General features: G+C 40.9%; 2 protein-coding genes across 2 annotated transcripts; one reads left to right on the top strand and one right to left on the bottom strand.

Moving 5' to 3' along the window:
* On the bottom strand, positions 1–10,591 carry slc47a1 (solute carrier family 47 member 1). The gene is made up of 17 exons (XM_069667762.1): positions 10,379–10,591; positions 9,958–10,059; positions 8,150–8,218; positions 7,908–8,056; positions 7,154–7,196; positions 6,863–6,907; positions 6,501–6,598; positions 5,772–5,869; positions 5,510–5,623; positions 5,098–5,165; positions 3,590–3,698; positions 3,422–3,497; positions 3,266–3,335; positions 2,986–3,118; positions 867–961; positions 445–555; positions 1–366 (listed from the first exon to the last, which is right to left on the bottom strand). The coding sequence occupies exons 1-17, from the start codon at positions 10,589–10,591 to the stop codon at positions 1–3; spliced, it is 1,959 nt and encodes a 652-aa protein (XP_069523863.1).
* Positions 10,592–14,411: 3,820 nt separating this feature from the next.
* On the top strand, positions 14,412–17,723 carry tmigd1 (transmembrane and immunoglobulin domain containing 1). The gene is made up of 6 exons (XM_069671989.1): positions 14,412–14,460; positions 15,059–15,143; positions 15,279–15,563; positions 17,137–17,424; positions 17,516–17,619; positions 17,712–17,723. Exons 2-6 carry the CDS (start codon positions 15,080–15,082, stop codon positions 17,721–17,723), a joined length of 753 nt encoding a protein of 250 aa, XP_069528090.1. The 5' UTR covers positions 14,412–14,460; positions 15,059–15,079.
* The last annotated feature ends 8,389 nt before the right edge of the window (positions 17,724–26,112 follow it).

Below are 26,112 nucleotides of genomic sequence, written 5' to 3'. Positions count from 1 at the left end.
TCACAGGTTCGTGGTCAGGTCCAGAGGAGTCAGTGTTGTAGACGAGGAGTCGTTGGCCCACATCAGGGTGAAGTTGTTCCTGCTCTGAACAGAGGGCTCAGGTGGAGGGAAAGCAATGTGACAAGCAACACCTATGGCCAAAATGAGAGCTAACACCAGCAAGGTGAGTCCCCGGCGCAACATCAGCTGAGTGACAGAGAGCTGTGTGTGAGGTTTGGTGTTTGGGGTATTTTTGCTCTGCTCAGCGTCGCCGTCAGTCCCTCCTGAATTTGCGTTGTTGACCCCGGCCTTGTGACCCGTTTTCAGCTGATCCTCGGTGTCAACGGGACTGTAGCCCTCTCCTTTAGGGACCCCTTCAGCGTCCAGCTGAAGGATGAAAAGATGCTGGTGTTAATGAGAAAGTAGGACAAATACACAAACAAAGACGTCCAAACAACATTATGCACTTACTGTAGCAGGGCAGTCTGAGATGTCAGGCACCATCCCTTCATTCAGGACTGTACTAACAGGACGCTTTGGCATGATCACCACTTTCTTTCCAGCTCGCTGTTGAGCCTGACGACACATTAGAGTGAAATCATAAGACACATGTAGAGCTGGTATATTTCAATTCCTACTAAATGAACCTATTTTGTGATATGTTCACAGCTGAAATAATTGTTTTTCTCTGTAATTAATGTGAATGTTGTTGGAAAAACTAAAACAAAACAAACATGTCATATGCTGCCAAATTCTAAACTGTTGCAGGGAAAATGCTGCAGGGCCGCCAGAATATATCAGATAGGACATTTCATTCCATTTGCCCTCGGTCCCTGTTGGAAAGGTTGAATGCAAGGCATAGTTTAAAAAAAAAAAGACCATCCTACCTTTTGTGTGACTTTCTTCCAGTCAAGTTTGAAGATTAGACCAAGGAAGAAGGCCGTCTGAAGGACAACACATACAAGGAGGCCCACCCACAAGCCTGACAAGAGGGACACATGTATGTATGATTTAAAGAAAGATAGACAGTGAATTCACTTCATACATACAAGTATACAAACCCAATGCAGTTCAGCGTTTTCAGTGCAAAGACCACCTCCCTCTCTGATTGCCTACAGGAAATAAAATCCTTGTTCTCCTGCAACTTTCTCAAACTAAACAGTAATAAAACTAAGCTTTCCCCTTAGCTTTGATAACTCCTCGGTTTCTCCCTCCCCTCGGGTTAAGTCTGGGTGTCATCCTCAACAGCACACTATCATTCCAAGCTCAATAATGTCGCTCGACATCTACGTAACATTAATCGCCTCCGCTCTTCCCTCACACCCAACAGCACCTCCATTCTTGTTCACACCCTGTTTGCATTGATTACTGCACTTCCCTTCTCTTCGGTCTCCCTCTCAAGTCCCTCCCTAAACTTCAACTGGTCCGGAACTCTGCCGTTCGCATCATCACCAGAACCCCCTCCACTAATCACATCACTCCTGTCCTTCAGCATCTTCACAGGCTCCTGGAAAAATATCGCATCAATTTCAAGATTCTGCTCCTCACGTTTAAGGCCATCCATAACCGCATATTCAATTTGATCCCTATCCACCTGGTCACACTAAACCCCTGCACATAATGATTTTATACACTGTAAATTGGTCTTGTTCATTTTGTTGTTTTATCGTTGCATTGTATTTAGTTCTCAATTCTGCCTTGTAAGGTGACCTTGAGTGTTGTGAAAGGCACCTATAAAAATGTTTTATTATCATTATTAAAAACACCCACGGCATCAGATGTTTTTTGTTGTTGCGCTGAAAACACTTCTCCCTCACCGACCAATCAAAATCAAGAAGGGGGCGGGACTTCTGATATTAACTTAGTCAACAACAATGGCGAAGGAGAAGCTAATCCTTTCATTATAATGAGCATACAGAGCCATTTACAACAGACTTAACAGTTGCGGAAGGTCCACGTGACAACTTTCGTAACCTAGCAACAGTGAGAGGTGCTCTGAAATTAAGGTAGTGGGTGCTGCCAGTGCAAAAAACGCAGTTAATGGACTCAAGCCTTGAATTGCATTGAAGTAAGAGCTAAAATCTGCATGCTAACAATGACAATGATAACACAAAGATGTTGAGCATGAATTATGTTTACCATGTAGGCAACGTTATTTTATTAGCTTGCCGTGTTGCTAATTTACTTTAAATACCAAGTACAGCTGAGGTTCATGTCATTAATGTTATGTGGTCATTAACCAAAGCAGTGCACAAATTAAAATGTTCACCAAAGGGACTTAAACACAACCTTTGGAGGGTATTTAAAATTCATTTCTCATCATCATTTCCATCCGTAGAGTTTGCTGGAGGTTCACTGAACTCCAACATGTGCGTGTTCCATCAGAGCCATTAAATTACTACACTCTAAGCTACTCTGAAAGTCCTTTATTAAACATGTCAGTGAGTCCTTTGTCAAAAAAATTAAGGTTCAAAGGTCAAACCTTTGATGTAGGTTGTGTTTGTGCTCTCTGTGTGTGAGTGTGTGTCCATATTTATCAAAACATGCACACTGGGAGTGAACAGGAAAGATCCTCTCAAGCAGTGGGTAAATGGTCGACTGCACGGAGATACATTGAGAAATGGCCGGTGCAGCAGGGCCGAGTGTGTTTAAGGGTTAAACTAACAAAGCTGAATCTGTCACCAGGTGTTTGACCTATCAAGCTTTGATGCAACCTTTGGATCTGCTGCTGATCAAGATGTGCGAATGTGAATTTTTTTTTGCAATAAATCAATGTTCCAGTCCACGAGACGGACGACATGAGATGCACACTCTCACATGTACCTGCCTATAGGTGGCTTTAGTCACTATCTACACCTTGTTTAAATCCCTCATGTAAAAGGTGTCCATCGGAAATAAATTGACTTATTTCAGCTGGGGCTGTGACCACTTCTAAATCAAAAATCTGTATACATTTCATCTTTATTTGCAGAAACACACAGAGATAAAATATGATAAAAGTATTACCTAATATCCTGAGCTTGGTATAAAACATCAGCCCTATTGTCATTGGCAGAGCGATGACGTAGTAACTGACCAGGTTGGACAAGGCAGCAATTTTCTGCATCCCAGCTCCTACAAGAATCCCTGAGCAGACACACTGAAAAACACACAAACACAGATCGAAACTGTGAAAAAAAAATGTAATCGATTCAACAAAACAAGCGGAAAGCTCTGCGTACTATTAGGAACAAGAGTTAAAGGTTTAACAAGACAAGAACATTTGTTTTGTTCTGTTAAAACGTACCAGGATGGCGTCAAAGAACTGTAAAAATGTGTAGATTGTGAGGCTCTCTGAGACGATCGTCACGATCCTTCTGCAGACAATAGGAGAAGATGATCATCAAAAACAGAGTTGCCTTCACATAGTACAGGAATGGATGTCTGTAGGTCTGAAACTCACTCATCATTGGTAAATATGTAGCCAACAACGGACTTATAGCCACAGATGGCAACAGCCTGGAGCACAGCGAGGGCTCCTGTAGCAAAGACATTATAATTTACAAAGGGTACACTTTGTTTGTCTGTTTGTTTGTGTAAATCTATATCTGCATGTGTCTTCATACGGTACCTGATATAACCAGAGCCACTTTGCACGTGACTAAGGCCCTGGCAGTGTTTCCCGCCCCCAGAGCATTTCCAACACGCACACAGGCAGCTGCATAGACACCTAGAGGGAACTGCAAGGACCCCAACATACTGTTACAGTCAGTTACACTCCTGAGAGAGACCACTGTCACGTAAGTGGGCAAAATATGATGCAGAAGCCAGGAGACAGTTAGCATAGCTTAGCATAAGGACTGGAAGGTGCATTAGTTACATTTTAACAGAAGCTGCGGTTCATGAAAAAACATTTGAGAACATAGTACGGTCACATTTTTCATATGACTAAATGCAACAAATGTTAATTAGTGATCCCTGAAGGTGTTGGTAGTCATGTTCTGAAAGCCAGGCTAGCTGTTTCCCCCTGCTTCCTGTCTTAAAGCTGTAGTAGGTAACATTATTAAAACTAACTTTTTGTTATATTTGCTCAAACTGTCACTTTAAACATGCAGTAGTACATGAGAGAGATACTACCTACTGCTCCCAATGGCATTTGCTAGAATCCAACGCTCCCAAACACAACAACCAATCAGAGCCGAGCAGTCTCTTAGGCTGCTGTCAATCACACGCTGCGCAGCACCGCTCCTCCGCGCATGCTCACACAGTCAAGCTCAATTTGTTCAGTGTGCGCAGCGTCAGCCGGTTTGTGTCCACAATGGCTAAAAAACAACCACCGGGAATGAAAAACTGCCCATCCCTCCACTGCCAACTACGGCTTACACTACAGGACCGTTAAACCGAAGAAGAGAAATGAGGAAAAGCAAGCTAAAAAGAAAGAGTTGGACCGAGACAGAAATGAAACGGGAGTAAACATTGGAGCAGCATTTCCAAGGTGAAGCGAGCTACGGGACCTGAAAGGATTAAAACGCGAATTACCCCAGCTTAATTTATGCTGTATTTGTTTCACATTGCTAAGTTGTCTGCGGTTACTGTGACGCTGTGTTACGTTGGTGTTGCAGTCGGGCTAACGTTAGCTTGTTCTCAATGCAGCTGCTGTTCATTGTTTCATGGCGGTGTGGCTGAAAATATCTCTGTGAAGTATCCAGGCAGTGTTACCGTTTCGGACTTTCTCCTGACAGTTCTGTGTGCCTGTGCTCTCACGGCTAAATGTTCACAACATCAGTGAGATACTGCTTAGTTAGCGCTGTTTTTTTCACAGCCTCCGGCGTAATACAACGGCTGCGGTTGTTGTCATTTCACGTTTTTACATAGTGTATATCTGGCTGCTTCAGTTGCTGTGGTTACTAGCCTGCACATGTGCATGACAGCCTCCTCTGCGGGGAGGGCTTTGAAAGCAGGACTGAGCGCTGCAGAGTCCGCTCTCTTCTCCATCTTCCCTACTGCAGCTTTAATGCTAAGCTAAGCCAATCACCCCCTGGATTTGTGCCTCACTCAATATATAGATACAGTGGTATCTATCTTTTCATCTAAAGGTAAAAGGCCCATTTTCTTTCTGAACACATTGGATATACATACCATGTATGTTATAGCTCCTATTTCCAACATCACATGCTGGGCAGCGAGATCCACCTCACCAAGAACACCTGATATGATAAAGGGAAGATTGAGACGAGACTTTCCCACCATGGCAAAAAAAACTACACAGAAAAAGTTTGACCAAACACAGTGAGAAAACTGCACACAAAAGATACTGCTAATTTAAGCCTCAATAGCCAAAATTTAGTAAACAGAACTATATTTGGGTAGCTGAGTTTATGTCGTCATGGTTACTGGGGATAAAGGCCTCCCTGTGTTTCTGCCTTTTCTTTACTCTGTGTACCTTGTTTTATGCTTTATATTTTACACTTCACTCTAATTTAAGCTTTAAAGGATTATGTGCAAAAGCAGGTGTGTGTGTGTCTGTGTATTTTTTGCAAAAAATGCATACCTGCAAGGAAACCTCCAATCTCCCAGATCCACCACTCGAAGCAGACCATGAAGGCACTGGGAACAGCCAGCTTCATGTAGGAGCCCCACTCCTGCAGACAGTCAGTGGACCAGCCTGCACACAGTTTCACACAGAGGCGTGCGGTCAGAGCTTTGCTTTATCGATGAGGTAAAAGACAACTGCTTACATGCATCATTTCCCTTTCAGCCCGAATGTGTTGGTCATGTAGTTTTTGATATGAACATCTGTGTGTGTGACTCACCTCCCCATGTCTGCTGATGGAGCTTCTTCCATCTGATGTATCCGAACAACATCAAGCAGAGGTTGATCTGAGACAAGCTGCTAGCAATCGCTGATCCGCTGCAAACACACATGAGAAAAGATTAAATTGAAGGGACGGCTCAATGACGGTCTGCATTATCTCCATTGATTTATTGGCAAAGACAGTAGGGGTCAAAGGAGGTCAGGAACAAAACCATTTAAGTTGTACTGTTTTTGATGTCCAAGAGTCTGAGAACAGGCCTTGGAAGTTTGTCCATGCTTGTGGGGAACAGACAGAGCTGACCCGACCACAGAGACCTGCTTGGTTAAGTCGACTGCCTGTTGAACAAAGTGTTTGTCCAGCTGGACCATAATCTGCTCTCTTGTCTGTGCCCTAAACTTCCTTCCTCTCTAAGTAAAGTGCAAAAATAATAAACACAAGTGTTCTGCTGACACTGTTTTAACAGAAAAACATGTTATTCCTCTCAGAGCGATTAAAATGCATTAAGACTTTTTTAACATCCTGTGTCCTTATTTCAAAACTCCTGACTACATGTCAGACCCCAGCCCTCTCTAACGCGGACAACAGTGATCAGGAGACACAGGACAGTTTCTGTGGTGCAATAGCTCCACTGTGATATGTTATTGGTTATACCTACTGAAGCCTGATGCCATATCAATCTGCACAAAGTCCATCTAGAATTAAAAAGTACCTAGAGGCAACACTTACACAACACCCAACTTGAAGCTGAAGATTAACACGTAGTTAACTCCAATGTTGACGATGTTTGCGGCAGCTGCCGTGTACGTCTGCGGCAGAATGATCCCCTGATAGACAAAAAAACATCCACAGTCAGGATCCAATCTGTAAAACTAATAAAGTAAAAGTACTGAGGTAACAGCCAGGCTAGCAGCTTTGTGAGGCTGTGCTAAGGGAAACTAGCATACTGGTCTTTGCTAGTTAGCTTAGCACAGCTAAGGCTAAGGCTGACAGATTAAGACAAACAAACACATTGCAGTCAATTTTCTGAGACAGAGCCACCACTGAAATTCAGTGCAGGAGAAGTGTACCTGTTTAGCAATTAAACTGACCTGGTTTTGTAGGTAAGCAACTTGCAGCTGGTGCAGGAACATGGCCTGCAGCGCGGAGACAGAACATCAGTGTGTGGAGATTGAAACTGTCGAACCTCTCAGATAGCTTGATTTGCAATTTGTAGTATTTAACACAGAGCCTATAATGTGTCCTAATGTGCTAATTTTGTAGCTCAAGTAACAGCACAATATTGCATAACAGAACATTTACTGAATTGTGTCAGTGCGTGAGTCCCCACAGGAGGCCACACTCTCGGACCCTGAGGTGTGTTTTCAGCTGAGTCTACTCACAGGAACAGCTGGAAGAAACGCCATCACGTAGATTTGGGCGATTCTGAAGGGGAGACAACAGAGAAATATTAATTTCTGCTCATGTTTTCCCCTTTTTTTGAAAGTTTGTATATGCAGCATGATAACGATGTGTCTGTTTTCTTTACTTTTCTGCTTTGTTGCTTTGGTTCCTCCAATAAAATGAAGGAATTTAAAGAATTATAACCTACATAAATCTTACCCTGTCATCCCACTGCGCCCAGGCCCCTACAACTTTGACCTCCCGTCAGTTCTGCAGCTCCTATGCCAGTGTAGATAGCGTGTCATAGCTGGCAGAGTCGGCTAATTGGACAGCTAGCTGCACGGCTTACTGAGCTGACTGTGTTACAGGAGTTACATTTAGCAGCGGCAGGTACTTAAACAGAGCTATCTGTCCACCAGAAACCATTTCTCAGGCCCTCTAGGCCTGGAGCACTTTCACTGTGATGACTGGATCTGCAGCGCTTTGATGTGTTTTGTGCGTTTCGGACTTTGCATCAATTATGTATTTGCAGCGCAATTTTATGGCTTTTTGCAGCACGTTTTCATTTGCAGCATTTTTCTGTTGTTCCGTATGTTTAGGGACTAGTATCTCTTCGAAATTTGCATAGTTTCTGACTTTGAAGCCCGTTTTCCCATATGAAAATCTTTTGGGCAACAGTTTGTCTTCATCAGAGCATCTGCAACATACAGACATGTGAAAGGTATTTATTGGTTTCACAAACTGTGCAGTTACCTGGCCACCTCATCGTCTTGTTGCAGGATGAGCAGTACGTTTTGAGAGTTGATGAGAAGACCCCAACAGGGCAGACAAAACATCAGCAGGATCAATGAGCTCCTTTGAAGGATCACGCCCACACGTTTCATGTTATTACTGCCGAATGTCTGCAGAGCACAAAAGAGAACTAGGCTGAAATGTAAACCTTTCTGCAGATAAAACACAATAACAATACAGCACAGATTACGGGGCTTGCTCACCTGAGAAATGAGTGTGTCACAAGCCACGGTGAGGCCATAGCCTGTCGCAGTAGTGGTCACGTTAATGGTCTGAGAGGTGGAGAATCACAGGAGAGAGTCAGAGCACAAAAACAACAGGTTAGCCAGTGGTTTAAAATGTAACAGTTCAAATGTCTTTTACTCCGTTTCTCTTTTTTAGTGACTAATGTGAATGTGGTTCCATATTTTCTGCAAACTGTGCGGTAGAAAAGAACAGATTGTAAGAGGAGCCGTCCAGGAGGCCCTGTTTTGTCACACATATGGATATGATCAACACGCTCTGGTTCAAGCAAGAAGGGAAAAGCCCATGACTGAGCAACAGGTGGTCTTTATGGTGGAACAATAACAATGTGTGGCGAATGCTGCAGAAGGAGACAGAAGAGAGTCTACAAGGACAGTATCCTGGTTGTACAACAGGGAAACCTCATTAAGGCTGCTGTAGACGCATTCAGTGCTGCTATCTCTGTAAAATAATAAGATAGAAGGGGCCCTGCCTGATTTCACCCAATCAAAGATATCAAACTGTTATTTATAATGTCCGCACACATGACGACTTCCTGGCTGTAACTATATGTGGATTTTAATGGCTCAAACTCTATAAACTAAATAAGTCCATTACAATCTCACAGGTGGACATGGACACCCAGCAAAAGAACATTTAGAAAGAAACTAGTCCTGTAGTCTCTCTAAACTCAAGATAGAGAACTGCACTCTGGGTAATTTCTTGAATTTAAGTAAAGTGGACGGTGATGCTGGATCTCAACATGTGCAATGCATGCAGGAAAGCGTAAGAGGTTACTATGTAGCAGCATTTCCAGATGTGTTAAAGTATTTCCATGCGTGTGCGCTGACATTCAAACCGGGGCATCTCTTTAGACTGTGGGAGGAAACCATAGCACCTTCGCATGCAGAAAGGCCCCCTGGTGTCCGAACCAGCTGTGATTTCTCAACAGCAATAAAGGGCGTGACCCACGTCAGCTGACCTAACCTATTGATGCTCAAAAAGTGAAACTCAGGTGCTCAGCCCTAAAAAAGCCTGACAAGGACCCTATACCAACCTCTACTCCAAGCAGGTTTCACTCACCTAAGCTGACTGCAACCTCCCTGTCTTCAGGATCACAGCTCGTTGGGAGTAGTTTTTTTTCAGCACTTTTCAGCTGCTGCATTTGTTTTGGATTACATTATGTGTTTGTGAATTCGCATCATTTCTGAATTTGAAACCTGTTTCTCCCAATAGAAATCTTTTGGGGCCATTGCAGAAAGTTGGCACTTATCGGCTTCTGTATAAACTACCCTCACACCAAATTACACTGAATGTCCACAAATACACAAAATGTTGTAATATATTGAAAGTATTCGTAGCAGAAAAAAGCAGCAGTACAAGCCGTAGAGTAAGTAGTTCTACTGTATTGACAGTGGGGATAGACCGATTATCGGCCGGGCCGATATTTGGCATTTTGACGCATATCGGCATCGGCCATTTTTTTATTTTTTTATTTTTTAAAATCCGACGGCCGATAACAGATCAATTAAAACTGGGTTATTTTGGCTCTGATGCATATGCTTAAAGGCATTTAAACAAAGTTAAGTGTTGGAGTTTGTATTATTCAAAATTTTGACGCCAATATTTTCACTTTGACTGCAAATGAATATCGGCTTCAAATATCGGTTATCGGCCTCCTTGACTACTAATAATCGGTATCGGTATCGGCCCTGAAAAAACCATATCGGTCTATCTCTAATTGACAGCAGGTAATATCAATGAGTCTACAAAGGAGTAAAGATGTTACCGCTGAGGCCAGCGCGTATCCAGCCAGCTCTGCATTTCCAATGTGACCACAGAATATGGTGATGACAAAGGGCAGGAGGAAGTTGAGAATCCGAGACAGCAGCTGCAGAAACAAACACAAAGATTTGACTCATTTCCAAACAGCCAATCATTGACCAGGTGACACTGATGCAGCAGATAACCAGGTTCAGACAGTTTATCTGCGCTCTGCAGTTTTAAGTTACAAAGCACTGACAACATAGGCACTGTTCTTTATCACTTTTTGCATGTATATTTAAGAAATTCAATTAGCTGATTGCACTTAGGTTGCACTCTGTAACAGTCCTCTAAGTTGGGGTACAGGGGTGCAGTAACTGAATGTACAGTCTCTTATGAAAACACACCATCCCCCGCTTCCAACACTTCAACTTTCCCCCACTCACCAAAGGGCCTGTGAGCCTCAAGACGTGGTAGAGTTCTTCTCTGTAGACCAGTGGTATCCAACGCCTCACGCATGCACACCGAAACAGTTTGGAGCTGACCGGCGCTGGTGCCTCCTCTCCTTCAACCACTGCCGACTTGGCAACGCAATCCTCTGCGGCGGGCCCTGCACCCGAAGACGGGCGTGCAGGGTCCGGGGAACCCTGCTTCTCCATTCAAACACCGACAGAGAAGAGAGGAGAGGAGGGAGCGAGGAGGGAGAACAGTCCAGGGACCAGGGAGGGAGGGAGGGAGCGGGGAGAGAGAGGGCAAGGGTAAGAGGGCCAGTCAGTGTATTCAGGTTTGGAAACAAGTGTTCCAGGTTATTGATTAAATGATGTTGTTGAGAGGAGGGGGCGAGGGGATAAAGGAGAGAAGAAAAGGAGACAGAGGGAGGGGACAGGAAGACAAGACTTGCTTTGTAGATAGAAGGGTCATGTTTCTCTATAGGGAGGGAGGGAATACACAGTGTGCCTGTATGTGTAATGTATACACTGTGAGTGAAGGCTTTGTGCACGTGTTTCAGTTACATATTCTAGTGTTTGTGTGCTTGCAGGGCTCAGTCATAATCTGATGAGGAATGCCTGTTTACAAGGTGAACACAAGGAGCTCTGATGGCCTAAACTCTGCAGGATTTGATGAATTAGTTCCCGGGCAGCCATGCTGTATGTGTGTGTGTGCGTGTGTGTGTTATTGGCTACTGATCTTATCTTGAATGAACCTTGATCACTGACTTTACTCCCGTGGTCACCCTCCTCATGTGGTCTTGTAAACAAACATTGTCGCACATGAAAAGAAACCTGCCCTCGTTTGGGAATATGAATTCGTCTGTGTCAGTCTGTTTATTTTCTATATTACTGATCACTGATATTGATTTTACCACCGTCACTGATTTTCAGCTCTCTCAGAAAGAAGCTATATGTCTGTGTCAAAGTCCATGTGATCAAACAGATATGAGCTTTAGTATGAAAGAGGTCAGAGGTATCAGTTACAACTATCACATCTCATTTCACCAGGACGCCCATACAAAAGACAATGTGTGTATTAATCTGAAAAGTCCTGGTAAAATAAATATATATACTCATATATAACATACATTGAGAGAATACAGCTCAGTGTGTGTTAATGTGTGTGTGTGTGTGTGTGTGTGTGTGTGTGTGTGCAGTGAGAGAAGAGCTCCCTTTATGAGTCTATCTATATAGGTTACCTAACAATCAATTGTGCAACTTTAAGAGCACATTCTTCTCTCACAGCTCCTTCTGGTGCAATTTCAGCTAACCTTTGACCCGACCGAACATAAAGACTTTTTCAAGAGTGAACAAGAAGCTGTTATAAACTGATTATGTACTAATTAATAATGCATTGAAATATACAGTATCAAGTGCAAAGAATTTGGAGGTTCAGTGCGTCTCAGTTGTTTCTTGTTTTTTTTTTCTTATTTGCTTGTCATTTTGTTTTGTTGAATATGGATAATGGAAATATTGCACCTCTCATTCTTGTATGCTACACGAAGCTGTCAGACAGAAAAGAAATGGTTATCAGACACAAGCAGAATGTTCTGAGATGCTTTAAAGATATAATCTCGAAGATTTCAGTTTTGTTCACTTGGCAGCACCTTATGGCGATAAACGGTCATTGCGGGAGCACACTACAAGTTTAAAATGTGTTCTTCTCTCTAATCACTCTCACTTTTCACCACCAAGGAGCACACCATCAACAGGATGCGATTTCCCAATTTATAGATGAATTAGATTGATGATAATGATGCTTGGACTTGGAGAGGTCAAACTTCTTGCGGTCGACGTTTTGGGGAAGCTTCACTGGGGATCCTCAGCAGCACCCGGGCACCACAAACCCCCTCAGGGCCCTGGGGAAAGGGGACAGAAAGAAACAGAGAAAAGGGCAGGGGTGGGAGGGAGGTGCGATTGAGGTGTGGTCCTGCTCCTGAAACTTTGCTATACAGCAACATTTAGTGAAATGTAGTGACAATGTGGTTGACAAAAAAAATCCAGAGTTGATGAAGTTTTACAGTTTATTTTAATAACTGCAATTTACAGGAAGTTTGAATAAGACATGACCAATTACACAGATTATTTTTCTACAATTAGAAATCACATGAAAAGATGACCACCATTCACCAACACATGATAGATATTAAGTTTAGTAATGCCATTCATTATGTACAGAAATAGTCTCTGGTCTACATCATGTGCGTTTTCAATGTAGCTAAATTGATTTGTGCTGAAAAACTATTAAAAAAAACACACAACCAAACAGCAATGAAGAGATTAAATGCTCTTAAAAAGAAACACTGTCATTGACCTGAAATAAGTCCAATCGTTTAGTACAGACCGAATGACATGATTGGATGGCTTACCTGCCTGCTAACCTAAATACCTGCCTTCATGTGCACTCTCTGCACACGTGGGGAATCTGCTTAGATTAAGCTTAAACTAGTTACACAAGTGTGACAGAGTGAGGCAGGGCACATTCATGTGTTCATTAATGTTGCTGTGTTTTTAAGTTGCTTTACGCAGCTTTGAACTAAGTTTGAAATCTGTTTGTTTGTCTGTTAACTGCCTGCAGAGAAAGACATCTTTTTTCAGTTGGTCAATGCTTCTCCCTAGTGGGTGAGGGAGAGAAGACTTAAAACACACACACACACACACACACCCACAGCGGTTTGTTTGTACATGTCCCAAAGAACATAGTCACCACTGTGCTGCCCCTCCAAATGCACCGACAGTGTTCGGCCTGTTTCTGGCTTGAGTCTGACCCTGTTGACATGTTCACCTTTTCCCCAGAACAGCACCGTTACACACATCCTGCTGCTGTAACAGAAACACGGTAAGGCTGGACGATCACCAACTCCATAGCAAAACTTTGACTTAAAACTATAAGTAATTAAAACTTGTACTGTTGGCATGTTTGCTTTTCTTTTTTAATATATGAAATGCATCAATATCGCAAGATTAGCAACTGTGAATTCTGGAAAAAAGTTTGTCAATAAGAGACTTATAAACCCTAAAACAATGTCCAAAAAATATATAAAGGGAAACAAAACATATTTGGTTCTTGGTTTTCCTTCAACTCTTCAATTGATGGTAGAGACCAAAATCAGAGCTAAAGGCGAGTGAATGTTGGACTGATGTTCACCAGGTGGGCAAAAACATAAGTCTAAATGAATGGTAATGTCGCTCCTCGATTGTCAGTTATGTTAATAAGCAACTACAACCGAATCTAAACTTTAAAGGTGGTGATATGTTGTATTGACAGTGTGTGTCTGCTGCTTGTCAGAGGAGATAAATGCTTGCTGGGATTTAGCAGCTGTGTAATCAGCTTGTTAAAAAAGTGTATTACTTGTTTTATTCCATCAGTACACACATGTCTCTGCTTACTGTAAATCAAGTCACATCAACAGGAAGAGGACGAAAAAAGAGTCATCATAAAACTTCAAGGCCATATCCATTGTTTTTATATGTGTGTCCCTCCCTCACATTAGAAGGTTACAAAATACAGATCAAGCGGATGTTAAATTCAACAGAGTGAAATAAAGGAAACCTGAATAAGGTGCTAACAAAATCTCTCTTTTATATTTTGTAGTGGCTTTTAAACGTGGTAAAACTAATCATGAGTTGATTGTGCAAGCTCATATTCTTGCATTAACAAAATTCCTTAGCAACGTGTTATTGGCTGTACAAACTTTAACCATCACAAACAAACATAAAAAATAACCTGTAAAATGTGTGTTTTAATCCTTAAGTCCACTCCCAGGAGGTTTTAGTGGCGTTTTAACGACTACAGCCCATAAAAAGATTCCTTGTGTGTGCACAGGTATACAACAATAAAAAAAAAAAATCAGGGGTGGGAGGATTGACAGGAAGAGGTAAGTAAAATGATGAGAAGCCCTTTAAGAAGCAGTGAGGGGGGGTTATAAATATAACAGCCACGGAAGATCCGAACAGTCCTGCACATCCTCATATTCAAACACAGAGAAGCGTAAAGACAGCTCAGATAAGGAAGAAGAAGGAACTATCACTGTAAGGTAGGTAGCTTTAAGTCAACTTAGCACGTGTATTTCATAACATTTTAAATATTAATTTTTAAGCATACTGCAATCCAACTTTAGTTTACCATTAACTTGAGTGAGGAATGTCAGCCACAACTCTGTCCTATAATGATCTATGAAATGTGTTATTTTTCACAAAGGCTATTTTGACGTCTGACTTTTGATTTGATGCTTAAAAAGTAATCTATTATCAATTTAATACATCACTCATGTGCCAAATTTGATATTACGTCAGACATTGCATAATTCATTACACAACAGAGGAACAGCAACAACATCAGAAAGGCTCAGGAACACATTTGGATCTCAAAAGTAACTTTGGGAAACTGAAATATAAAGCAGGGGAAATGGAAATTGATACTGAGTTTAGATCAGTTATTAATTGTTGTTTATGGGGTTGAGAAAAAATAAAGAATATCCGCAAAGTGCAGTTTTTTTTCTGCACGTTTCAATAAGACAATTTACAAAAACATTGACAGCAACTAACAGCAAGTTTTGGCAAATCAAGACTAGATTAGGATTTCCATTAAACTCTGTATGATTAGGTTTTCAATCATCTTTCCCTGAACTTCAGGATTTTCCAAAGAAGAGTAAAATGAAGTTGATGTTCGGACCTCCTCTCGTCCATTTGCTCCTGTACTGTGCAACCCACACTTTAGGTAAGTGTTCTTCTGTTCTGCTTAATTACCGCATTAAAACTTGCATATTTGTTGCTACATTTGAGCAGTCTCACCTGCCACTGCTTCACCCAACATCCCTTAAATTTTCACCTTTCTCCCCTTTGCTCTCCTCAGGTGTCAGGATCGAGTCGGACCCAGTGGCCAGCAGTGAGGGTGTCATACAGACGGAGCTGGATAAGATTGTGTCTCTGACTTGTCTCCCTGAAGGCAGCCTTGAGACTCAGGAAGAGCTGGTTTGGCTGAGGAATGGAGCTGCCGTCAGTCTAAAGGAAGGAAATACAAATGGTCGCAGCAAAGTTTGTATTACACCTGTTATCTATGAAGACAACGGTGCCACTTTCACCTGCCACCTCAAGGAAAACTCCACAGTCAGCTCCTCGGTCACCCTGAATGTCACATGTGAGTCCCTTTAAAAAATGATCTGATGTAAGTAGTTTTGCTGGTTACAATTAACTTCACAAAATCTCAACTAATGGACAGGCTGCTATGAGATTTTGTACAGAAATTCATTGTTACCTGAGAATATATCCTGAAGACTTTGGTGATTCCTTGTATCTTCCTCTTATGCCACTGCGAGGTTGAGATTTGTGGTATTGAGTGAAATATCTCCACAATTATTGGATAGGCTGTAAAACTTTTGTTTAGACATTTATGTTCCAGTGAGGATAAATGTAAATCACTTATTGATCTCTTGACTTTTAATCTAGAGCCGATATCTAAAGCACTTTGTCCAATTCATTGATTTACGACCAAAAAGTTAGCCTCAGCAGTATTCTATGTTTTTTGTGCTAGCATGCGTGACCAAGACAATAAACATGATAAACATTACCAACCAAAGATTAGCATGTTGGCCTTGACATTGTGAGCATTTTAGCTTGCTATTGTTAGCCTCGTCTAAGTAGCTTACATTAGATATTAGCCTCAGAAGTTCTCTGTGCTAGCATGCTTCACAAAGACACAGTAAACATTACCTACTAAAAAATTAGCATGTCGGCAATGTCATTGCTAGCATTTTCATTGCTCATTGTCTAAGCTTATTAGCCATTAGTCAAAGTAGTATTCTGTGTTTTTTTTGTGCCAGCTTGCTAAACTAAGATGGTGAACTTGGTAAACCTTACATATTGTTGGCGTCGTCATTGTAAGCATGTTAGCATGCTGATGTTAGCACAGCCTCACAGAGCTGGACTCTTGATAAGTATATGCACACTAAAGAACTGAAAGGGGAAAAGACAGCAATACTATGAGCGCTGTTTAAGCGATTTATTGCTCATGCGCATAGTATTCAAGTGCATGCCACAAGCATTTGCTGAATCCTACTCGACTTGAAAGGCTCACAATCTTGGCACAAAGTAAGGCACAAGCGACAATGGACTCCTATTTAATCTCTTTTTTAATCATTTGTGCGTTTCTGGCATGTTAAACTGATAGGTATCATATTACATTCTGAATAATATATTCTTTGAATAGCAGGAAAATGACATGTTTTTTGTTGATCAGTGGTGCATTTGCGTGCTGCTGTCCCATGGTAGCAATGGGCCAACAATGCATTTGATCACACCACATTTTAAGACCACATACCCGTGGAGGCACAGATGGGTGCAAGAAAATTTTCTACATACAAAAAAAGTTAAAATGTCAACATTAAAACTCAAGTAGAAATCAACTATGACAGTTGTTCTGCCCCATGCACTGCTTTGTGCCAGGTGTCATGTGGGGACCTAAGAATCAACCTGCTCTAGTCTAGTGGCTTTGAGGTCAGTCTTGGGTGCAGCAGGTTTAATGTCTAGCATGTTCTCCATCTCAGTTTAGAGGACAAGTCAAAGGAACACATAAATAACAGTACACAATTTAATGAAAACTATTTATAAGTTGGGACAGTCTTGAATAAAGTGGTGGACCAACCAACAGACTGAGGGTGTCATCAATAGAAACTCAGCAGCATAAATATTTCCTCTGTGATGTTCCTCCTCAGATTACCCACAGCTCTCTGGCTCAGAGGAGGTCACAGTAGAAGAGGAGGCCGTGCTGCTCCTGAAGTGTGATATCTGGGCCAATCCACAAGTCACACTTGTGGATTGGACTCTGAATGGAAGCAAAGTGGATCTTTTAGAAGGTGCTTTCATGGTGACCAAAGATGGATTTACAAGCCAGCTATCCACCAGCAGTGTGGACAGAAGCTTGCATGATGGCACGTATCAGTGCACAGCAGACTCTCCCATGTATGGCCAACATGTCAAAATCTTCCATGTCACAGTAGTAGGTCAGTTCACACATACATTTTCTAAAGCCATATCTCACTGTTAAATTGACGATTTAAGTAATGTGATCATCTTCTTCCTCCTCATCTGTAGATAAAACCCTGAAGTTCCCAATGATGCCCATGATAGCGGGGTTGGTGGTGGTGGGCCTCACAGCACTGCTTGCGGTTGCTTCACGGTGGAATAAAATTACAAAGGTAACATCAGAAACACAAGTACATACAGCTCAAACAGTGACCCTGATTCTCTGCAAACTGAATCAGCTAATGCTTCACTTCTCTTCTGACAGTGCTGCAAGTAGCCGTGACCAGTCATCTGTACCTTGTCTAATGAAAGAAGACATGAAGACGTCACCACTCTGTTTAGTGTGCACAATGCTGTAGTTTTTTATTTAATTATATTTAACTCGAAGTTTACATTGCAGGAAATGAGAGATTGTTGGCCAATACCAGTCTCATTTCTGTCCTTTACATATGAAGCATGTTAGCTTAGCTTCGATCAAAGAGTGGAATAACAAGGAAAAAGCTAGCCTAGCTATGTCCAAAAGTAATAGTGTTAATTGGTGAGTTTTAGAGGTGACGGTTGGTAGATTTTTTTTCTTTGGGATGAAATCAAGCAAACTGTCTGCCCTTGTTTCCCGTCTTTGTGCTATGCTAGGCTAACCGTCTCCCATAGCATCATATTTAATGTAAAGGCACAAGAGTAAATATGCTGGATCTGTGAAGTGTTGGATGTGACCTTGAGGAGCGTGAAACACCCTGACCCTGAAAAGTGGATTTTAAGACTCCACTCCCTTGTCTCTTCTTAGAATCTTTGCAATAAAAATGCTTCCTCACCACCAAGGTCCGTGGTTTTCACATTAGCTCTGAACTTTAACTCCTGACTCAACAATACAACCCAGGCTTGTTAAAATCATGTTATACATTTACTCTATTGAGACACAAGGACAACAGTGCCATCATCAGGGTCAAGGTCTAGATCACTGTGTTCTTACCAATAAAGTAAAATTTAACAGGATCACATAAAACAGAGTAATACCAAACAAGGATGGGAGCACGTTTGACAGGCATGCAGAGGTGTGAGAGCTCAGCAATACATATCCAATGTTTACGGTATGAAGGCAAGCATACTGAGTGAGGGAAGCTGCTTTGTTTTACCTGCAGTTTTGAATCTGTAGTAAAAAATGTGCTTATTTGGTCTGTTTATGTTTTTACAATTGTGCCTGATATCTGTAATTATGAATAATTAAATGTCTAATTGATCCTTATTGGGAAAGTGTCAGGGGGTCACTGTCAGCTGCATAACACACGTTTTAAAAGAGTACTAAAACGACAGCTACTCTCAAAAACAGGTGCGAAGTACATGACAAAAGTATAATGTAAATGTTGCACAAAGGTTATTGTTTGCTTCTAATTTAGGCGATTTAGGTTTTTTAAAAATGCTTTAATCTACATGCAGACAAATTAAGAATATTCGGATCATTTTCTAGTCACTCAAGTTTCTGTACAGACAGACAGAAGCTGTACCTCGTGCATTACTTTTAAAGCTGGTTTTCTCTTATTGTACTGTCAATTTTCTTTCTTTTTTGGCAAAATACAGGTTTATTACAAATTATTTAGTCAAGACAATAAAGGAACAAATAAGGAACACAACATATAAAAGCGTTTGTTATTTCATTAACTATATACCCGTAGACTAATACAGAATAGGTTGACATGACAAAGAGCTCGAGACTTTCACTTGCATGTCTGTAGTGACATCTGCTGGTCACTCTCAGTTTAAATCCAATCAAAAGAAGAAAAAAGAAACATTTTGAGAGAGAGAGAGAGAGAGAGGGATGGTAACGTACCCAGATAAGGACATTCAGAACTGTCTTGTTTCTGGAAAATGCTTGACCAATTACAGCAATATTTGGGGGGAAAAAAAGCCTCTCAGTTGAGTTCATTGCACCCACTGTTCACTGATGTTATTTTAGATAAACTGAAAAAAATAACATAGCTCACTGTTCATTAGAAAGTGTGGCATGTTAGCTTCAGTTTTGTATACACATATATATACATATATCAGTCAGACACCTGCCATCCACAGATAGATATCACACCAAGCAGGACATCTCAGTTGTCCAGGTAACTTTAGATAATCAACAAATTTACTGAACATTTATTAATAAATAGCTATAATGAACACTTAAAAGAAGTGATTTCTCAGGCAGGCCTTCACAGCAGTCAGCATGAAAGAAAAAGCTCAGAGCTTTTAGACGGGGTAAAATTGCATATTGATCAATGGTATAATGAAATTATAAAACCAGTCCTTTCCTTTATGTCCTAAATTGTTTGTAATTTCCAGAGTTAACTACTCATTGATTTTAGATTTTTAGTTTTTAAATATACTTCTCTGGCTTTGTTGTGGTCAACTTTCTGTCACAAAAGACCAAATTAATTTCAAGTTTTTTGTTTTTTTATTAACAAACATACAGTACAAATTTAATCAATCAATTAATCAAGTAGATTTAGAAAAAATTGACATGTATGAATAGATTTTCTGCCAAAAATGATCAAATGTATCATGAATAAAATTGATTCATTATCTTTACGAAACAAAACCCCATTTTCCCTTTAAGAAAATTAAAAAAAATAAATAAATAAAATGAAATCTGCAACTATCTGGCCTGCACGCAGAGACGTGACGTGTTACGTCATTGAAGGGGGGGCTGTGCGTGTAGGGCGTGGTGATCTGTATGCGCGTGCAAGCTGCGGTCCACCGCCAAATTCAAACACTGAAAGAAAGAAACCAGAACAACAAGCTGCCGAAGCAAAGAGGAGAGGCAGATTTTCACCACTGATAATAATTTCAGGTAAGAAATCTTTAAGATGGACGGTCTGGTAGCTTGTTGTCTTTTCTCAGGTATTTCACGTAGACTTCCTTTAGTTTAGAAAGAGTTAATAAGGTTAGCTTACGCTGTTAAAGCAGATGAGCTAAACGAGCACAGCATGTTTTGCTGTTGTATCTGACTAAAAATCACAGACCGTTTATTGGTAATGATACAACTTGAAAACATTTCATTGTTAAGAGTGTGAAGCTGCATTATCGATCCCTTTGACACATGTGACAAATCAGTGCTGCTCCACAGGTAGTGCTTTGGTTAGAGGTTTCACAGGGCAGGGCAGACTGCAAGTCCCGATCAAACAACAGCCTCGACACTTTCACCAACACGATTAACTGCTGCCTATTGTTCGGACATTTTCGCCATTTTCCCGTCATTTTTAATCACCAACATGTCAGCTTTACAAGAACTCCTGAGAGGAATTTTTGAATGCATTTCCCTTAGCGAAATGTACAGATACTCCTCAAAATGTTTTTTTCTCTCTTATTTACTTCTATGCTACCTAAAATGAAGCATTACATTATTACCGTGTGTTTTATTTTGAATGTTTATATATGTAGTCGTTTAGTATAGTTATTTTGTTTGATGTATGTACTGTATTCTGTGTATTATCTGTCCTAAATGCAGCATATCTAATTAAAATCCCATTAATATAGTGCAGAAAACATTTAGGGCCGTTATAATTTTTAAGAGCTGAATGTTATGTTTCTAAAAGCTTGAGTTGTCTAACCAACAGTCCTTACTTTAAGGCATTTAATAAACATATACACAAGACAAACCTGGAAATGATAAATTATTAATCAAATAGTTTTGTTTATCAAATTGTTTTATTAAAATATCCTTCTCTGTTATTATCATATCCCTCCTCTGCCCTTTTGCAGGTCAGCTCAGTCAGCATGGCGTCTTCAGTGATGGATGGAGTTGGTAAAGCTGTGGTGGGAGTCTGGCGGGCACACACAGTCCTGGATGAGTCTGATGGAGCAGAGAGCTCGCCAGAAGCCCCCGACCGTTTCCGCAAGCTTCGCTCCTCGTCTTCACTTAACTCTCTGCGAATGTCTTTGCGGAAGCGGCTCCCGCTACGTTCTGTCCAGGCCAACTCCCTCCCAGAGAATCCAACCTGGGAACCTATAAAAGAGCAACCAAAACCCAACACGGTCCGCAAACTCACTCGCAGTGCTCGAAACTCTATCAGTGGAGTGTATCAGGTACATAGATCTTGTATGGGAAAAGACTCAGAAATCAAGTTGCTTTCATTTTTATTTAGTTTATGCTATAAATACTTGAATCAAGAAATGTGTGTGCTCATTAGTTCCCTTCTCGTCTCCTAACGTGTCTTTTCTGATCCTTACCCAGAGGCTGCAGAGGAACAGGGAGTTTTCACGTGAGGAGTGTTTGGTAGAGACCCCAGGTCGGGCATGTGACAGGGAGGAAGCTGGTGCATCAACTTCTCGCACACCAAGACGTACGCCTGGCCGAGCTGCAACACCCAAACGCACCCCCAGAAATGCAGCCACCCCTGGACGTACCCCAGGCTCTAGAGGAAGAAGGACTCCTGAGGCCGGTGTGCGGGGAGTGAAAACAGGAGGAGGAAGAAGGCAGCTGGTCCGCATGGCTGCTTTACGAAGTCCCTTTGCCTCCCCAAACACACAGAACCAGAGGATGTGAGTCTGTTAGAGCTCTGTCACCACCCACACAGTTACATTAATATATGATACAGCTGATATATCTCTGGTGTTGTTACTTGAAGGTCATTTTTATCAGATTTTGCTCATTTAATCTATTTGTTGTGTTTTCTTTATAACAGAAAGTTTGACCAAGATTTAGAGTCGGTGTCCAGTGGACTCAGGAGGCTCAAACATCTGTCCAAGGCCTTTGATAACCTCATTGGCAGAGATGACCGGTAAGAGTACCTTAATTTAAGTTAAATGTATTGATCACTTGGCGTGTTGCCAATGTTAATGTTTGAATAAGAGAGTTGTGTGAACCTGAGGAAGCCATCAGTCCATTTCCTATCATTCTTACATATTCTGCATAGAGGAGACCTCAGAGGCACATGACCACCCTCTTCACCCACCCGCTCAAAGAATCCCAGTGTGCAGTGCTGCTTCAGGGGCCCTAGACCTCCTTCCCCTCCCCCTACCCACATTCTTCCCGGGCTCGGTTTGAAACTGGGTCTGTGTCTCTGGTATTCGGATGAGGAGGGAGTGAGGGGAACACCGCAGGGGGAGAGAGTTTGGGTGTGGGGAATTGGAGCCAGATGAAATGACAAACATGCATTTGGGAGAGTTTGGGATGCGCTTGCATCACTTCCTGTGTTGACATTCAAAATATAGAACTGTGTCCAGCCCAATGCGCAAAGAGATGCACTGTGAAAGGCAGAGAGGCACATGGACAGTGACCTTGGCTGTAATCAGTGTAAATGACATGCAGCCATCTGCTTCCCTCACTGTATGATCGGCACGTCCGTTGGGAATGTAAGCATACGTTTGTTTTTCTCCCACAACAGGCGGTTCAACTATTCTCTAATTGTGGAGTAGGGAAGAAGGTAAATCAAAGCAACAAAAGTTTTGCTTGTCAAACTAAATGCATTGTGGAAATATTTGGAGTGTAACTAATTGTGTAACACGAATACGCATGGCAGCACTTGGCTGGTGTTCAGTGCATGAACTACTGTGTGTTTCAAATTCCTAAAAAAAACTGCTCTGTTGAATGATGAATAATGTGCCTCGTCTTCTCCTCTATCAGACTCGCACTTACTTCCTCCTTTACTTCTGTTTGCTTTGCATATTGTTTTCTGCTGACTTATCTGTTCTTCAAGTACTTCCTTCTTAAAACTGACGTCTCAGAAATGCCCATTTTTGTTCCAAATTTAGAGTCATAAACTCTCTAATGCTTATAAATAGTGCACTCTTTTAGAAGTCTTAAAATCCTTGTGCCATGATACACCATTAACAAACATTCAACTCCCATTATGTCAAGAATTACTTTTATTTTCTCATTTTAAAAATTATAAAACTATAACACCATTTAATGCTGCTCAAAGTTTAGAACATTGATGACCAAAAACAAAAAAGACAGCCCCAACAAGATGATGAACAGTTAATTAAGATTAATTTGGTCCTATTCTGCATTTCATGTTGCCAAGAAGTAGGTCTAAAAACCAACTCCATGTCGCCTGTGGACACTTTTCCCGCTGTGTTTTTACTTCCTCCAGTAATCTTTGTTTTCTCGTTTTTGCAGAACCAGTACAAAGGAAAGTTCTGGAGGAGCAGTGATGAGAAAGTTGGACCCCAGCGGTAAACTCAGTCGCTCTAACCTCACGCGCCGAGCCTCGAACCTCTCAAACACGCTGGGAGGTTGGGCCAACACAGCTGTGAGCACTATTCGCAAACCCAACTGAACTACGCACACGCGTGCATGTAAACCACGGGACCTTTTTGTAGCCATGCTTCACATGTATTATTATTTAGGTATCACTGTTACATTTACAAGTAGTTGTCCTGATACTGGGAGACTGTTACATGGCTTTTTTTTTATAAACTGTGTGTAATTAGCATGTTTGTTTTGTTTACACGTCTCAGGTTAGCTAGTGGGTAAAATATCCTCATTGTAGCTGCCAAAGTGGTTTCTGTATTTTGTGTTTGTTGTAGCTGCTACAACCAAATGTCTTAGTTACATTGTCATAATACTAATACTCTAGTTTTATTCTCACTATCTTCATAGAAACTTTTTTAGTTTCTGAAATATACACACGACCAAAATTGTATCTGCAGAACTAACACTAAATTCTCTGACAGAGGGGAGATGTTTCCTCTACTTTACATGTTTGCAATAATGTTACTAACATTTGTTATATTTAAATGTCATTTGATTATGCCAAATAGTATTTTCAAAAGTGTATTTTCTATGAAACAGGACTTTTTTTTATATAAACGGCTTAGGCAGGACTTGATTGAGATTTTTTTCAGCTCTTCCCTTGCGGCGTAGGGCTGCACTGTTAATGGCCTGTGGATGATTCATGCCTCGGTGCTGTACACATAAATCATTTAGTAATGTGATGGGGACGACATAATGACTCATTACCTGATGATGTTATAAAGCCATATCCAGCAGGTTATTAGTGGGGTGACAAACAACTTCCGATGACGCAAAACACTCTTCTCTCTGCAATTTCGATGCATCTGTATCTCCTTTCCTGCAGAAATGAGAGAAAAGACATTTAACCTAAACTGTGAAAAAAAACACAATAAAACCTGTAAGCTTCAAAAACTGAGCAGTCTCTTTTTTTATTTCGTCACTTGGTAATTGTAAGTTGGGCAGACACAAAATAATACCTTATCTTCTGCCATGATTACTTGTGTCACTCTTGCTATTGTTGTGGAGGCTATTGTTTTTGTCATTTACATTAGTGTGTGTCCACATTCCATGTATTGTTGGAACCAGGTGCTCTGCACAAAGAATCAACTTTTACTCTTACACTGTTACAATTTAATTTAGCAGACGCTTTTGTCCAAAGCGACATACATCTGAGAGTTAATACAGCACAAGCGAGGATCAAGACAGGCGGGAACAATGTGAATACATGCCAACAAACCGCTACAAGTGCGATCAGACACAGGTGCTTTACCTTTAAAACGCACTACCAACATCATATTTACTACTTTTACTTTTATATATTGGATTCTGTAATATAATATCCACGTGAGGAAAGTAACTAAGTATATGTTCCCAATCACTGTATGATGATTTTGTAACTTAAACTTTAATATTTTACTCCACTACATTTAGAGCTATAAATTGACGGGTATTGCCACATTTATAGTCATACTTACTGCATCACTTATTTTTACTAAAAGCCCATTAAATGTTAAAGTATACTGTGTTGCTGTAGGTTAAACCACATAACTGATTTAATGTAGCTTAATTACCAAATAAAAAGATTTTGTACATCATGTGATGTAAAATAAAATATTACACAGTTCTTTCCATACCTTGTACTTTTTTTCCGGTTTATTTTTAAAGGTTTGTCTTTTAGAGGACTTTTCTTGCAGTTGTAGATTTTTTAAGTAAATAAAGGATCTAAAGTACATGAATTAGATAACATTTCTGATGAGTTCTTTGCAGGTGATTCATAGATAATAAACCTCGGCCAATAAACATATTAAGGTGGGTAGCACAAGGATAGTGGATCTTTCTTCTGTTTAAGGGTTTGTGAACCAAAAATAAAAATTAAAAAAGATAGGCTATGTTGTTGGTGTGTTGATGTTAGACCAAATCCAACTCAGATTTTAAAATGTTCAGTATTAAACAAACATAATCACGGAGGGAGGACTTGAGGTTGAAATACTTGTGTTGAAACCTGCAGTACATGAAAAGTCCACTCGATGGCGGTAAAGAATCAGGGTCAGTGGCCCTGCCTGAGGAATGACCAAGTATGAACAAGTTGAATGAACATCTTCCACTGCAATGTAAAAAAGAAAATTAATATAGAGAGTATAATCTTAAAAAGCTTAAAATACCACATGCTGATGCTATGCCTTTAGCGAAAACTTATACAAGGTGTAGTTTGCATTAATGTAGTTGTACGTCATGTAAATAATATTGAGATGTCTGGCATTTGGCTCTAAATGGTAAAAGTGAATAATAATTTAAAAACTGTTTTTGTCTGGTATACATACCAGGTAGTACTAGTCGAAGTAGAAGTGGCTTGCTGTAAAAAGCATAGTGTAGACAAATATATTATGTTGATTGGTTGAGCCAATAAACGTTTGTATGGCTTTTATACAAACTGCAACGCTTAGGGTTT

Source organism: Semicossyphus pulcher, unplaced genomic scaffold (assembly GCF_022749685.1).
Source record: "Semicossyphus pulcher isolate SPU_LCO1_2020_fin unplaced genomic scaffold, fSemPul1.0.p SCAF_10, whole genome shotgun sequence".
NCBI lineage: Eukaryota > Metazoa > Chordata > Actinopteri > Labriformes > Labridae > Semicossyphus > Semicossyphus pulcher.
This window is presented reverse-complemented; position numbering and strand designations above follow the sequence as displayed.

What these genes read in the sequence shown, in the direction of transcription:
- slc47a1 (XM_069667762.1), bottom strand. Translation starts at nt 10,591, where the DNA reads ATGGAGAAGCAGGGTTCCCCGGACCCTGCACGCCCGTCTTCGGGTGCA. An exon ending in AGCTTCAAGTTGGGTGTTGT is followed by an intron (nt 5,870 to 6,500) that starts GTAAGTGTTGCC and finishes GTGTGTTTGCAG; the next exon opens with CGGATCAGCGATTGCTAGCA. An exon ending in TACATATTTACCAATGATGA is followed by an intron (nt 3,336 to 3,421) that starts GTGAGTTTCAGA and finishes TATTGTCTGCAG; the next exon opens with AAGGATCGTGACGATCGTCT.
- tmigd1 (XM_069671989.1), top strand. Translation starts at nt 15,080, where the DNA reads ATGAAGTTGATGTTCGGACCTCCTCTCGTCCATTTGCTCCTGTACTGT. An exon ending in CTGTGCAACCCACACTTTAG is followed by an intron (nt 15,144 to 15,278) that starts GTAAGTGTTCTT and finishes TGCTCTCCTCAG; the next exon opens with GTGTCAGGATCGAGTCGGAC. An exon ending in CTTCCATGTCACAGTAGTAG is followed by an intron (nt 17,425 to 17,515) that starts GTCAGTTCACAC and finishes CCTCATCTGTAG; the next exon opens with ATAAAACCCTGAAGTTCCCA.